Raw genomic sequence first — 14,320 nt, 5'->3', positions numbered from 1 at the left:
TTTCTGGAATTGAGTTGACTGGAAACTGAAACCATGGACAGCAAAACTATGAATAAGGAAAGACTAGGGTATTTGGAGCAGGTATATATCCAAATTCTGGTTCAATGACTTTAACTGTGAGACTTTTATCAACTTACGTAATATCTCTGAGCCAATTTCTAAAAGTAAAATGGAGACAATAGTGTCTATTTTGTAGGTATTTAAAGATACTGCTTTATTGAAATTGATTCATGTAGCATAAAATTTACCCATTTAGTATACAATTCAGTGGGTTTTTTAAAAAATTTTTGCATTTATTTATTTATTTGAAAGTCAGAGTTACACAGAAAGAAAAGGAGAGCAGAGAGAGAAAAAGGCCTTCCATCTGCTGACTCACTCCCCAGTTGGCCACAACGGCCAGAGCTGCGCCAATCCAAAGCCAGGAACCAGAAGCTTCTTCCGGGTATCCCACGTGGGTACAGGGGCCCAAGGACTTGGGCCATCTTCAGCTGCCTTCCCAGGCCATAGCAGAGAGCTGGATTGGAAGTAGAGCAGTTGGGACTCAAACCGGCGCCCACATGGGATGCTGGCACCACAGGCGGTGGCTTCACCCGCTATGCCACAGCACTGGCCCCAATTCAGTGGTTTTTAGTACTTCAGAAATGTGCAACCATTACCACAATCTAATTTTAGACTATCTTCATCACTCTGACATCTTATACCCGTTGGCAGTCGTTCCAAATTATCCCTCCTCCCCTGTCCTTTGCAACCACCAGTCTACATGCTCTTTCTGTAAATTTGCTTATTATAGACCTTTCATATAAATGGAATCATATACTTTGCAGTCCTTTCTGATTTCTTCTACATAGGATAAGATTTCTAAGATTCATCTCGTATATTAGTACTTTATTCCTATTTATTATAAAATTCTCCATTATATAGTATGTCACATTTTGTTTTCCCATTCATCATCCGATAGATATTTGGGTTGTTTCCATGTTGTTGGCCATTATGAATAATGCTATTGTGAACATTTGTGCACCAGTTTTGTTCTGCTTTCATTTCTCTTGTGTGTTTACCTAGCAGGAAATTGCTGGGTCATATGGTGATTCCGTGTTTAACTCCTTAAAAACTATAAAGCAGAAGTGGATGTTGAATATCCTGGTTAAGACAGATGCATCTTCTGTTGGATTGCTGGCTCCCACTCCTGCCTACAGCTTCCCGCTAAAGCAGATGAAGCCAGCAATGGGCCGAATGAAGTATCTGGGTTTTGCATCCTGTCTTATGTTCCTGGCTTCTCGCTTCTTGGTGGCCAGTTCCTGCCATTGCAGACATTGGGGGAGTGTAGCAGTGGATTGACGCTTCCTCTTATTTGTCTGTCTGTCTCTCTCTGCCTTCCAAATAAATAAATTGAAGAACTGAGCAAATCCCTGCAGACCGTTTTCCCAAGTGGCTGCACTGTTTTTACAGCCCTAACAGTCATCTGTGATAGTTCCAATTTTCCTAATCCTTTCTTCTCTTATTGTCCTTTTTTTTTGTTTTAAACATCCTAGATGTGAAATGGAAGCCTCTCATGGTTTTCGGTGAGTTTCCCTAGAGATTAATGAAGTTGAGCATCTTCTTAGGTACTTTTTGACCATTTGCATATTTTCCATTTGGAAAAATATTATTTTAATTAATATTAAAATGTCACAGAATGGTGCCATATTTGGTGCTTTATTTTTGTTTTTCAGAATAATAGTTTTTATGTGTCTTACCAGCGGCACATAGAACATTTATAAAACTTTGCATGAGAGTTGAGTAAGCATCTTAAAGGAAAGGCAAGGTGAGAAATTCATTCTGGTAAAGAAGTGGGTTTTTAAATATTGCTCCATTTTGCGATAGAGTATTTTTTGTTTATTTCCTCTTTTTCTGCTCTTCTGTGATGGTTTGGATATGCTGTTGGCAGGCATTGTTTTTTGATATACTTTAATATCTTCAGATTGTTTCAGTGGAGCCAAATGTTAGAAGGTAATTACTCAATTATTTCTGAGAGTAGACTATCATGAGAAGCAAGTGGAAATATGAGCAGCTGTTGCCATTGTATCTATACAACCATGAATGTGGGAAGAGGTGGATCATGAAAGCAACTACAGTTAATCGTTCACTTTAAGGAAACTATGTTTTCTATTACAGACATACATTTCATGTTAAATAGAAAAGTATACAGATTTGCGAAGGAACCACTTTTTACCCTCTCTGAGAAAGGATAATCCGTTTAGGTCACTGACAGGACCATGTGAAGGAGCCTTGCAATGCAGCTGCAGCGGTCTTTGGATAAATAGAGGATTTAATAATGTTCAAATATTTGTCCCAACCTCAAAGGACACCCAGAATAGAACTAACTTTACAGATGACACAGCTCTGTCCATCTAGGTCTGGTGGCTCTTACCCAAGGATTTCCTGGGGCATTTAGTGTGTTTGGCCAGCTCTTTGACCATTGTAGCTGCAGTGGCTATCATTGTGGGGATTTGGCTTGAGTCCTTTATAAATAATGTCAACATAGTATGTAAGAATGACAAACTTGAAAATAGGAAGTGCATATGAAAAATGTCTAGAAAGTCTTCCCCGTTGTTTGATGTTCTTGGATACATGAGTGCTAGGATTCTGGAAGGATTAATTAACTCAGCCTAAACTTTCCTTCACATTTCAGAATCCTATCTTACAGTTGCTGCACCCTGTGTGCACACAGCCAGCACCATTTGAAATAGGTATTCCATGAGAAGCATGTTCTTTGAGATGCGCTTGACTTTAGCCCCCCTTCTGTCTCATTTATATAGACTTTACTAGCTTTTAGAGGAATGTATCATTTTCTAGAGTCCTTAGCATAAAAAACTATCTTGAATTCAAAAGTTGTTGATAATATTTTGGTGGAAAGGAATCCAAAGCAAGTAAGTTTTATATAACCATTAAAAAACAGCTTTTACTAACTATGTGTGGATGGTGTGATTGTGAGAAAACCAGTATTTTAAGAAGTGGTTAAATGATCATCCATAAACTTGACAACAATCAAAAAAAAAAAAAAGAAAGAAAGAAAAGAAAAAGAGCAAGACAGAAGGAAAAGAGAGGATGAGGAGGATTTGGTCCTCTTTGGAACACAAAGCTCTTTCAGTTGTGGGGGATTGGAATGGGGGTGTTTGGGTAGTGGAAAAAAAAATGTTCTAGCATGTGGTAATGAGGTTAAAAAAAAAAAAAGAAAACAGCAATGGATGATTACTCTTCTCCATCAAGGCTCCTTTATGCTCATAAGCTCAGACAGTGGTCAGCATGTTAGACACCACTCCCTGTTCTATCCAGCCCTTAACTCTGTTCTTTGACAGGACTAGTTTATACAGCTGGACCTTTGTTAAGCTTTGGGCAGAAACAAGTAGCACACAGCAGAAATGATGGCAGGCCCAGTTGCTGTAAAATGGTAAATGGTAAACACTGTGGAAGTGCAGGATTCTAGCTTGAAGATTCTGCTTGTGTTTGATTAGTTCTTCCTTTACTGATTTATAATGTGGATACCTGAAAAAGTTTTTTTTTTTTTTGCTTAGTTTTCCCACTGACAGTTTTTGTGATGATAATTTGTAACTTGACTGGGCAAATTATAAAATTTCTTAGTGGCTGCATCTTAACAAATAGTATAGTTACGTTCCCATCTCAATGTAAAATCTAAAAGTAGATATTTCTGTTATAGTGTGTGTGCTTAGCTATAGGACTGACTGAAGAGCAAGACAGATTGGGAAAGTTAGGTTTATCTGTATAACGTGCTTTTGAAATATAAACAAATGGGCAGTTGATGGTGAGAGTACTGCCATCAGCCCTGTTGGAAATCCTGTGCTGAGATCTTCTTGTGTGTTTGTGCTTGTTAATACCATTCCAAGGTGTTGATGATTGTCTTCTGTATGGTATATCCTATTCCCTAGAGTGTTTAATTCCAGGGGTAAGAAACTACTTAGCCATTTATAGAAAAGAGCTAACATTCCTGACTTGTCCACAGTGGCTGTATGACCCATGCTTGTAAGCTTTTTTAAATTTTTTTTTCTCTGAAAACAACAGGGAATGTGCTAAAACCAGAAGGATTAATGGGGGTGAGGGGAGGGGGTAAAAGATAAACATTTAAGACATAAAATGAGTTTAGAGGTCAAACAAGAAAAATAGGAAAGCTTATGGATTTAATTCATATTCACCCAAGCAAAAGAGCTTTGTCAGGAAAGGAACCAGTGAAGAGACTCGGGATTCTCATAAGCTTGACAAGAGTCGCATGCCACTGTTGGGGAGCTGGGGTTGATAGATGCTCATTATCTCCAGTGCTTTACTCTTTATTTTTGGAGTTCTCATGATTATGATGGCAAATACTTCAGTTCTGAGAAAGTTCCAAGTGTGCCTATCTCTCACATAAGAAGCTGTTGTTCTGGGAGTGATTTGTGCCTTATGTATATGTTCTTTTCTCTCTATTTTGAATAGGGCATACATAGTGTCTGCTTTGTAGATTTTTCAGCAGCTTCTGTAGAAACAGGCTGCAGCCATGTCTATAGGACACACAGCAAGAAAGTGAGAGCCCTGGCTGGGTCTGAAGTTAGCAATGTGTAAACCATTCGTTGGCTGGGCTATTTGGATTCCAAACAGTGTAAGGGATCATCATATTTCTCTTCATTGGGCAACTTAGTCCTCAACAGTGCTGGTGCTGACACTTAGTTCTCCTTTAAGCTGTGAGCAGCCTCCCTTCTCATTTCTACTCAGAGAAAATTGTTCTCCAGAGGTTTGCTCTCGATGGCTTAACTTGCTTGATTTCACAGTGACCTTTGAAAACAAAAGAAATTAAAACTCGATTGGTTACCTAATTACTTTTGTCTTCATTATTAGATACTAAATAAATTAAACATGCCACAGATTTTATTTCAAGCCCCACACCATGCTAGGAAGAAATCACTGTTGATTATGGAACAATCTGCTATGTCTTTGGACTTATCCCATAATGAGAGAGAGGGAGGCTGGAGTGCAGTAGCGTAGTGGGGGAGGGCGGCTTTAAGAGGAAGCCCAGATAAGGACGTGGGGAAGGAGGTCAGAATAACTACTTCAGTGTATTATTTCAGAAAGTGAAATTTTATTTCCTCTCCATAGTTTTGCCATCGCAGTAATGTGAAGTTCTGGTAGGTCCATTATGACCAAACTTCCTTCCAAACGTGTGAAATGATAATTTTACAGAGGACTCGGTATCACTGAGATGCAGAAGGCACTCTTTCCTAATCAAAACAAACTTATTTGCATATGTGCCTCTCCCGACCAGACCAGTGACGTTCATACTTGAAAATCCGTCTTTCCCTATGAATGTGATGGACATGGTGAACTATTTTGATAAGTTGTTAGAAACATGGCCACACATACTGTATGGAAACACACACATGTGCGTATGAACACCTCTTCATGTGGCGCACATGAGGAGACAGTGGCTGGCATTACTGAGAGGTGAGTGTTTCTCAGTGCAGTGTGATAGTTAGGCATCACACACCACACTTGCCTTTCCTTTACGTGGGAGAACGAACCTGAAGGAGTTTGCTTCTGCTTCTTCATCCTTTCTTTTAAAATACACAAAACTTTCAAGCAAATACCTTTGCACTTTATGGTAAACGAAAGCATCTGATTATGATTAAATTAACCTGTGCTTAGGTCCTTGCTAGGTTCTTTAAAAAAAGAAAATAATTATGGCTATCAACGTATCATTAGATAGTCAAGCCTTTTCTCTCCTCTTCTTCATCTTCCTTTCTTCCTTCTCACCCCCTCACCCCCTGCCCTGGCTTTTTCTTTTCTTTTCTTTTTTTTTTTTTTACCCTGCCCTTATGCACACACACATGGCTGCATAGACACACATGACACAGAAACCTCTCCAACTTCCCTGACAGGTTCATTCAGGGATAGAACAATAGAAATGGAATTAATCCCTCTCTCAGTAGCAATTGTTGTGATAGAAAATGGAAAAGATACTTCCTTGTTATAGGGTTTCTATAGACAGTTTTAAAAAGAAATACAGTGTTGAGACTAGATGAGCATTTCATACAGTGTTCTTTCACTGTGTATCCAGCTATCTATAACCTGAAATTTATACATGTGGCAACCATATGTCTCAGAAAAAAAAAAATCCAGAAGACTTCTGATTTTGAAGACTTTATTTCTGTAAGCCAGAAGTGCACAATTACTTGTTAGTCAATTTGTTCAATCACTTCTCTGAACTTCTGGGTCAGATAAAATGGTACTTATACTAAATAAAAGGCATGAGTTTTTGTTTGGTTACTTTACATTATTAATACAAGGCTTATGCAGGGCATACTACAAGAGATAATTTTTGCTAATCACCAGCTTCTGCTCCCCTCCAGTGCTTTCTGTCCCAGGAATGGGGTATGTGGCTACTCTGTGCTCAGCTTCCAGACACACAAGGGCCGAGCATCTGGGGAGACTCAGGAGGTGACCACTTTCACGCTGACTCAGAGACCAGCCGTATGACTCCAGTCTGGCGCTGTCACGCCTGGTTATGGAAAGGAAGAACAATGCCTCCCTTGAGAAAGGGGAGAAGTCCAGTGCAGTCACAATTTTGATGTAAAATTTAAATCATCCCTCCACATCCTGTGGACTTAGAGCTGTCAGAAAGGCAAAAACCCATGCTTAAATGGAAAAAGCTTTTTATTTCCTCAAAAAGTATACTGTCTTTAACTATAAATAACAAGTTCTAGAATCATAGGGCTTCATGCTAGATTATTTCCAGCAATTTATAAATAATCAGAACAAAAGGACTTTGACATTTTTAACCTGTAAATGGCTGAAGGTTAAACATTTTTTTCTGTTTGTGATACATGACAAGTATGTAATAATACAGGAGTTAAATAACACACAACAAATTATTATGTATGGACTTGTTTTTTTTTTCTCTCTAACTGAGACATTTGGTCATTTTATGTACAACTTAGCAGAAATTTCTCTCCAGCATTTAAAGGTCTTATCCATCTTTATTATGGTTTCTTCATAATTTCATGTTGAAATTTAGTATATTTGGTGATTCTAGAGATTCTGTGATCAAATGATTAATAATTCAAACACAGGAGCTTCTGATTTTGAGGTAAGGACATAAAATTGTCAGTGATTCTAATGAAGGTGAAGAAGGAGGGCTCTTTCTTAAATAAAAGTGTTTATTGCCAGATTCTTAAAAATCACGAGAAAACTTTGATAATATTTTCAAAACCATCTAGAATTGTGTTAAACTATCTAGCTCTTTGATTTTTGAGAGTGATTTTGTATTTAGGAATCATAAAACTCTCTTAAATATGTGTTCATTTAGTCTTGTCAGATTTATTACAATGAATTCTAACATCTTTCCTAAGTATAAGAACGTTATGGAATGATTACAATACAGTTTAATGAAACTTAATGTTCTTTCTGCCTTCCTGTGTATCAGGAATACTATTGTTTGAGGCACTTAATAAATGTGGATTAATTTAAAAATAATATAAAGGCTAAAGATAAGAGGTTTTAGCTGGCACACTTACTTGCTAAGATAAATTTTATTTCCATAGCCCAGCTATTATTATGTCATTCATAATAAAGCAAATTTTATTTAGAAAAAATTTGGGGGAGTTTTCAGCTTTAAGACATAGCTTTATATTTTGGAGTAAAATACATTAAGCTTAGAATTAGGGAAACAGTAAGAGAATAAAACAGTGAAGATGAACTTTTTAAATATTTACTTTTAAAATTTTATTTATTATTGGAGGCAGGGAGAGAGATGGATAGACAAAGATAGAACCCTCATTCATTGATTAACTCCCCAAATGCCTACAGCAGGTGAGATTGGGCACAGCCAAGGCCAGGAGCCATGAACTCAATCCAGCTCTATCATTTAGGTGCAGGGACCCAACTACTTGAGGCATCACCTGTTGCTTGCCAAGGGACACATTAGCAGGAAGGTATAGTCAGGAGCCAGGGACAGGTGTAAAACCCAGGCACTCCAAACAGGCATCTTAACTACTAGGTCAAATGTTTGCCCCAGAAATAGGTTTTGTGTTCTGAGTCTCTGTAGAAGGGATTTTACTGTCATTAATTTGTACTTTAAAAACGCCTTTCTATTTTGTTTAGAAACCACAACAAGACATCTTCAGTTGAATTTCAATGCTTACTTTAGACATGTTAATTCAAGCATTTCTGAAATATCCTGTGCTTAACTAATAAAGAAGCACATATTTCATTCAGATATGGATGGAAATTAAGTTCTATTTCTGAGTCTTATCTATCTTTAACTTCAGTTTTTTTTTTCTTTTAGTTTTACCACTTGCTGGGAGAAAATTACTGCTCCTTTTTTCTTTTCTTTTTTTTTTTTGCTCTTATCCTCCATGCATACCTGACATTGTTGGGATAATAGAGGCCAGGTAACAGATTCAGGCAGAGAAGAGCACAGAAGTGGTGAGGACGTTCCAGGGACACCATTCTCATCAGATAAGAGGAATGGTGCCATGATATTCTTGGTTACAATGCAGACACCATCTCAGACGTGAAACATATGACAGTGGACAAGAAGGGAACAGCTTTGAGAAAGAGCCCTTTAAAGGCTGTTGGTAACTACAGCATATTTGGTTAATATTTTTAAATACAGCTTGAACTTTTATAATACACAATGCAATATTTTGTGCAAATTTGTATTATATTTCAGAACAGAATATTAAATCTGTTCACAAGTAGCTGTAGCTCAAAAATCAATTTTTTTTTTAGAAGTACATGTTAGGGTGCATTTTGTTGATCTCTGATGACATACACAGTAAGGATTAAGAGGAAGACTGGTCTTTTTTTATTACGTGTTGTCTGGTTTTGAGATTTCTATGAAATCTGTGTTTCTGTTTCCATCTGTATTTTATGCCAGGACCTGATGAACTTGGCGATGCCTCGGAATAAGAGTACAAGGAGTGAGGTCTTTGTGAGTGGGAAGTGACGGGTGGAGAAGTATGGAGACTGGCACGTTCAACATCAGAAAAGAGGATTAAGAGGAAGGAGAAAATGTTGTCGACGTTTGATAGACTGCATGTTTACCACAAATAAACTTTCTATTTAAGGGAGTTCTGGATACTCTTTATGACAGACTTGGTTATGAAATTTACATGGAACATTCACAGAGTAAACCCACAGCTAACTCTTAATTTAGTGGGAAAATGAAAATGTTCATAACCCATTAGAGGTAAAAGGAAAGAATGAACCATAAATACAAATAATAATCATCTAAAATTACAAATAAATGAAACTGACTTTTCTTTAATAAGGCATAATGCTAAGTTTGTGTAATTTCTGTTCGTACATCCAGTAGAAGTGCTGATCATTTTGCCCCTTTGACTTTAAACCTTTTTGTTCAAGCTGTCTTGATTCTCTTCTCCATATTAGATAGCTAATATTCTGTGAATAACCCTTCAGTATACAGGACAGTTGAGTTCAGAATGTTGATTAGCCTTCTCACAACAGCTTTAATTAAGAAGAGAACCAAACAAGTAAATGTACATGTCCTGAACAGTTTTGTCACTAGAAGAACTTATTAAGGCACATAACTCCAAACAAGTAGTATCCTCTTTGGATTTGAAGGTTTGCTGATTTTTATTTTATTTTGTGTATCCAGTTTTCAGTGTTCCCTTAAGAAGATGTGTCCTTTTAAATTGTTTTTAAAACTTCTACTCCTGTACCTAAAACATAACATGAGACAGTGAATGTTTGAAGCAAGTATTTGGGAGAACACTGAAATGGAAATTATAAGCTAAATAAATGTCATGGTCTAGAATTTTAAACGCCTTCTGCAGAGTGTTTAGTTTTGTAGAATGGTTAAGAGAATAATTATGTCACTGCTTTTGTCACTGTAACCTGTTTTTGGTTGTCTTATTTGCTCTAGCATCCTGTTCATTGGTCTCTTCTTTTCTTTTTAAGATTTCTTCTTTATTTATTTGAAAGGTGAAGTTAACAGAGGGAGGAGAGTCAGAGAGAGATGCCTTCCACTGGTTCATTCCCTAAATGGCAGTAACAGCCAAGGCTGGGCCAGGTTTAAGCCAGGAGCCAGTGGTTTCTACCTGGTCTGCCACATGGATGCAGAGGCCCAAGCTCTTGGGCCATCTTCTGCTGATTTCGCAGGCACAGTACCAGGGAGCCATAGATGGAAGTGGAGCAGCTGGGTCTCCAGCCTTAACCTGATACACCACAATGCCGGCCCTCACTGGTCTCTTAAAAGTGGTTTAGACTGAAAAATTTAGCTTTTTTTTTTTTTTTTCTGCTGCTCTGCCCTATTTTCTTACTATTTTTCCCTTGGATAGAGAATTCTATTCTTGATCTGCTTTCTGGTATGATGCCAAGACAAGGTAGTGCAGCAAAAGATATTTAACTACGTTATGACTTAGTTTTTCTCTTTTATAAAGCAAGAATAATGATAATAGTGGTGTAAAACCTTTTGAAGAAGTCAGTGAGAAATAATTGGAATTATTGTTTAACTCTTGGGTTTAAAAGTCTCTGTTACTTGCTTCCACAGAAGGTTGGCATTTTCTGATTATCTACTATTGCTTTGTTTAAATTCCTGCCATTGACAAAGACTTATCTTTGAGACTTGCCTTATTTCCTACTTTGCCCAAATTGGCCTTTCTGATTTCTTTTTTTTTTATATAAAAATATTGATTTATTTATTTGAAAGGCAGAGTAACTGAGAGGCAGAGTCAGAGCGAGAGGAGTCATCCATCTGCTTGGGCCATCTTCTGCTTCTGATCAGAAGTGGAGCAGCCAGGTCTTGAACTGGTGCCCACGCGGGATGCCAGCACTGCAGGCCCCAGCTTTACCCGCTATGCCACAGTGCTGGCCCCCCTAATTTTATATTTCTGTAATTAGCACTATTGTTCTCTAAATTATTCAGTTCAGTGGTATCTTTTCCTTTGAATGTATCCTACCTACTACTACTTCTCTGGTTTCCACCCTGAACCTTCTATCAATTACTGCTATTAAATAGTTTTTTTCCTTCCTAACATACTATTTTGATTATGTTAATCAGTGGCCCACAAACTTCTGCCAGTACCCCTTTGCCTTCAGTTATAAATTTCAGCTTTTGGTTTAAGCATTCAGAATCGATAATTCTCCAGAATCACTGTATTTAATCTGATCCCTGCCTTTCATCTTTGCCCGCCTATCTGCATTTGCTCCTCTTAAAATCTGCTTAGCCAAACCATCCAGTTCACTATCTTGAATCATTCTGTAAGTGTCTTTAATTTGCTAATGTTCTTTTGCCTATTGGAAGGGAAAGATTCTTTCTTCTGTGTCTGTTGAAATCAAATGCATCCTTCCTTATCCTGTTGCTTTCTTATATTTTCCAGGAAACATTTTCTGATTAATTTAATGAGACATCATTTCTCTATTATCTATCCTCTATAGTCTCATCTTACCTTAAAATATTCCTTTTTGATTTATTGATTATGTCATAATCTTCTTGACGTCATGATTTCTTTCACTAAAATTTTTTTTAACTAATGAATGGATGGATGAATGGGTGAGTCGGTTTGTCTTTTCTTTCCATCTAAACTGTAGCTTAAACATAAATCAGAACAATTGTATGTGAGTCGCTTGCTCCCTTCATAAGACAAAGGTAATTTTCTTGGCACAAAATAGAGATTCATTTGTTTATTTTTTTTTTTTTTTTTTTTTTTTTTTTTTTTTATTTTTTGATAGGCAGAGTGGACAGTGAGAGAGAGAGAGACAGGTCTTCCCTTGCCGTTGGTTCACCCTCCCATGGCCGCCGCTGCAGCCGGCGCAGCGCGCTGATCCGATGGCAGGAGCCAGGAGCCAGGTGCTTTTTCCTGGTCTCCCATGGGGTGCAGGGCCCAAGCACCTGGGCCATCCTCCACTGCACTCCCTGGCCATAGCAGAGAGCTGGCCTGGAAGAGGGGCAACCGGGACAGAATCCGGCGCCCCGACCGGGACTAGAACCCGGTGTGCCGGCGCCGCAAGGTGGAGGATTAGCCTATTGAGCCACGGCGCCGGCTCTCATTTGTTTATTCATAGGAAAAAATACATTGAGGGATCATGCTGCTCTATAATTAATTACATTTCATTCAACATAGAGGAGTAGAATATTTGGAAAAAGAAATACAGAGCAATTTGGAAAGACCTTTTTCAACTAGTCACACTTCAACCTTAATCTTGGCACCATAAAGAGAAGTGGACAAAAATAGACCTATATTTATTAAAATCTTATTAAATGCAAGACATGCTAGGAATTATGGGGATCAAGGAATAATAATTTTTTCAGATGCTTGTGTTGTTTTAGATAATGTATATACTAATAAAACAAAAGAAATGGAAAAATGTCACAATCATAATGATATTTAATTGCTTCCAGTGGACTTCTAATAAAAGTTGATGATTTACTTTGAGGTTGAGTTGATATACTTTGAGGTTGGTAAAGAAGAGGCTTTGGAGAAAACTAGAACATGAGTTTCCTCTTTCTAAATATTTATTTGCAAATTTTATTCGTAACTGTGAGGCTTAAAACAAATAATATTATCATTCCAAGAGAATAACCAGTAGAAGGCACTCCTTCCTTGGACTTTTATTTATCTCTGAATTATCCAGTCAAAGGTTAAAATGCTGAGAGGAAAAAAGAAACTTTTAAAAGAAACTACTATATAAGAAAAGCAATCTCTATTCTGAATCTTCCTTTTTATATTTATTTCATATGCAAAATTCCTTTGACTTTGTACATGCTGTCATTTTCTAGAATAATTACAGCAAAGAACAAGTCTTAAGCAGACAGTTTTTTAAGTATGATTGCTCAGTAATAGGCCTGCAGAGAATTAAGTAGACTTTTTTAGTGTTTATTTTTATTTATTTGCAAGTCAAAGCAACAGAGAGAGAGAAGGAAAAAGAGAGAGAGATCTTGTGTCAGCTGGTTCACTTCCCAGATGCTCAAGGCTGGTCCCAGCCAAAGCCAGAAGTCCAGAACTCCGTCTGGGTCTTCCACCTGCGTGGCAGGGGCCCAGGCACTTGAACCATTTGCTGTCCTCTCAGGCTTCACATTAGCAGAATCAGAAGCAGAGAAGCCAGGACACAAACTAGCACTCTTAGGGGATGTAGGCGTCCTAACCTTAATCTGCTGCACCACTATGTCCACTTCTAACTAGGCCGAGTTTTAGGGGAAGTTAACTTTTGTATACTTACACAGGACTCTTAAGATTTCAAAATCATGATGAATCAAAATTTCTGTGTTCCCTTATATTGAAATTAGTAATAAAAGGAGGTGCTCTCGTTGCTGAAGTGGGTTTCCTTATTTCCAACAGTTTGTTCTTTTAGCTATTAATACCTTGGGCAGAGTTGGGAGGGGTGCTGCCTTTAGTTAGTAGCTACTGATTTAACAGATGTTTATTAATAGACATGTTTTCAGGAAGGATTCTAAGTACTGGGCAGGTAGCTGCGAATTAAAAACTAAGTTGATCTCCTTGAATCTTGTGGGGGGACACATGGATAATAAAGAAATAAATGTTAAATATGCCACTGATGGCAAAGGCCATGGACACAACAAAGTAAGGAGTATGGGAGGGAAGAGGTGTTGGCTTAAGAGGAACTAAGGAAGGTCTCGCGAAGAAATGAGATTTGAGCAGAAAACTGAATGAAGTGTGGGATCAAGGCAAGTGTCTACCTGGTTTAGGAGGATTTCACACTAAGAAAATACCAGCTGTGAAAGAAATGTGTTTAGATCAATGGTACGCTCGTTTCCAGTTGCTGCAGCAAAGTGCCAGCACTTTATTGACTTGAATAATAATTTATTCCCTGAGTGTCCTGGACTTAAGAAGTTCTAAAATCAAGGTGCCAGAGGAGCTGCATTCCTGCTAGAGGTTCTCTGGAGGAATCTGCTTTTCCGAATGCCATTTGTACTCCTTGGTGCATGGCCTCATACTTTGTCTTCAATGCGTAGTATTTCCCAGTTTCCCAGTATCTCTCTCCTACCCATCTGTCCTCTCCCTCCCTAACCATCTTTGTGATCCCTTTGACTTGATTGTGATTCTCCTTGACTTAATCATGCCTGCAAAGTCTCTTTTTGCCATGTAAGACAACATAGCCATAGGACAGTGGTGTTTTGGGTAGCCGGCATTGTTCTGACCACCACAAATAGTTTGCAACCTTGACTGCACGCTAACGTCACTGGGGAGCTTTAGAAAATTCTGGCACTCAGCCTGTACTCCTGAACCAGAGCCATCAAAGTTTCTGAGGGTAAGAGCCAAGGTAATTCCAATGCACAACCAAGGTTGAGTTTAGTTTCATTCTGCGCTCTCAT

The 14,320-nt window shown here is 38.1% G+C and overlaps 1 protein-coding gene across 32 annotated transcripts in view; it reads left to right on the top strand.

Annotated features, from left to right (window-relative positions):
* SOX5 (SRY-box transcription factor 5) overlaps positions 1 to 14,320 on the top strand; it is a 1,100,902-nt gene that overhangs the window by 706,236 nt on the left and 380,346 nt on the right. The window contains exon 2 of one of the 32 annotated variants that reach the window (XM_051850861.2): positions 1,533 to 1,562. The exons of 22 other annotated variants lie outside the window; for them this stretch is intronic. In XM_051850861.2, coding sequence (XP_051706821.2) covers positions 1,540 to 1,562 — 23 coding nt within the window. In that variant the 5' untranslated portion in view covers positions 1,533 to 1,539. Of the gene's footprint in view, positions 1 to 1,532; positions 1,563 to 6,194; positions 6,463 to 6,968; positions 7,112 to 14,320 lie in introns of those variants that run through there. 9 more of the 32 variants (XM_070049500.1, XM_070049505.1, XM_070049506.1 and 6 more) reach the window with 9 other exon arrangements.

Source organism: Oryctolagus cuniculus, chromosome 9, assembly GCF_964237555.1.
Source record: "Oryctolagus cuniculus chromosome 9, mOryCun1.1, whole genome shotgun sequence".
In the NCBI taxonomy this organism is placed as follows: Eukaryota; Metazoa; Chordata; class Mammalia; order Lagomorpha; family Leporidae; genus Oryctolagus; species Oryctolagus cuniculus.
The sequence above is the reverse complement of the archived record's forward strand: the minus strand, read 5'-3'. Positions and strand labels throughout refer to the sequence as shown.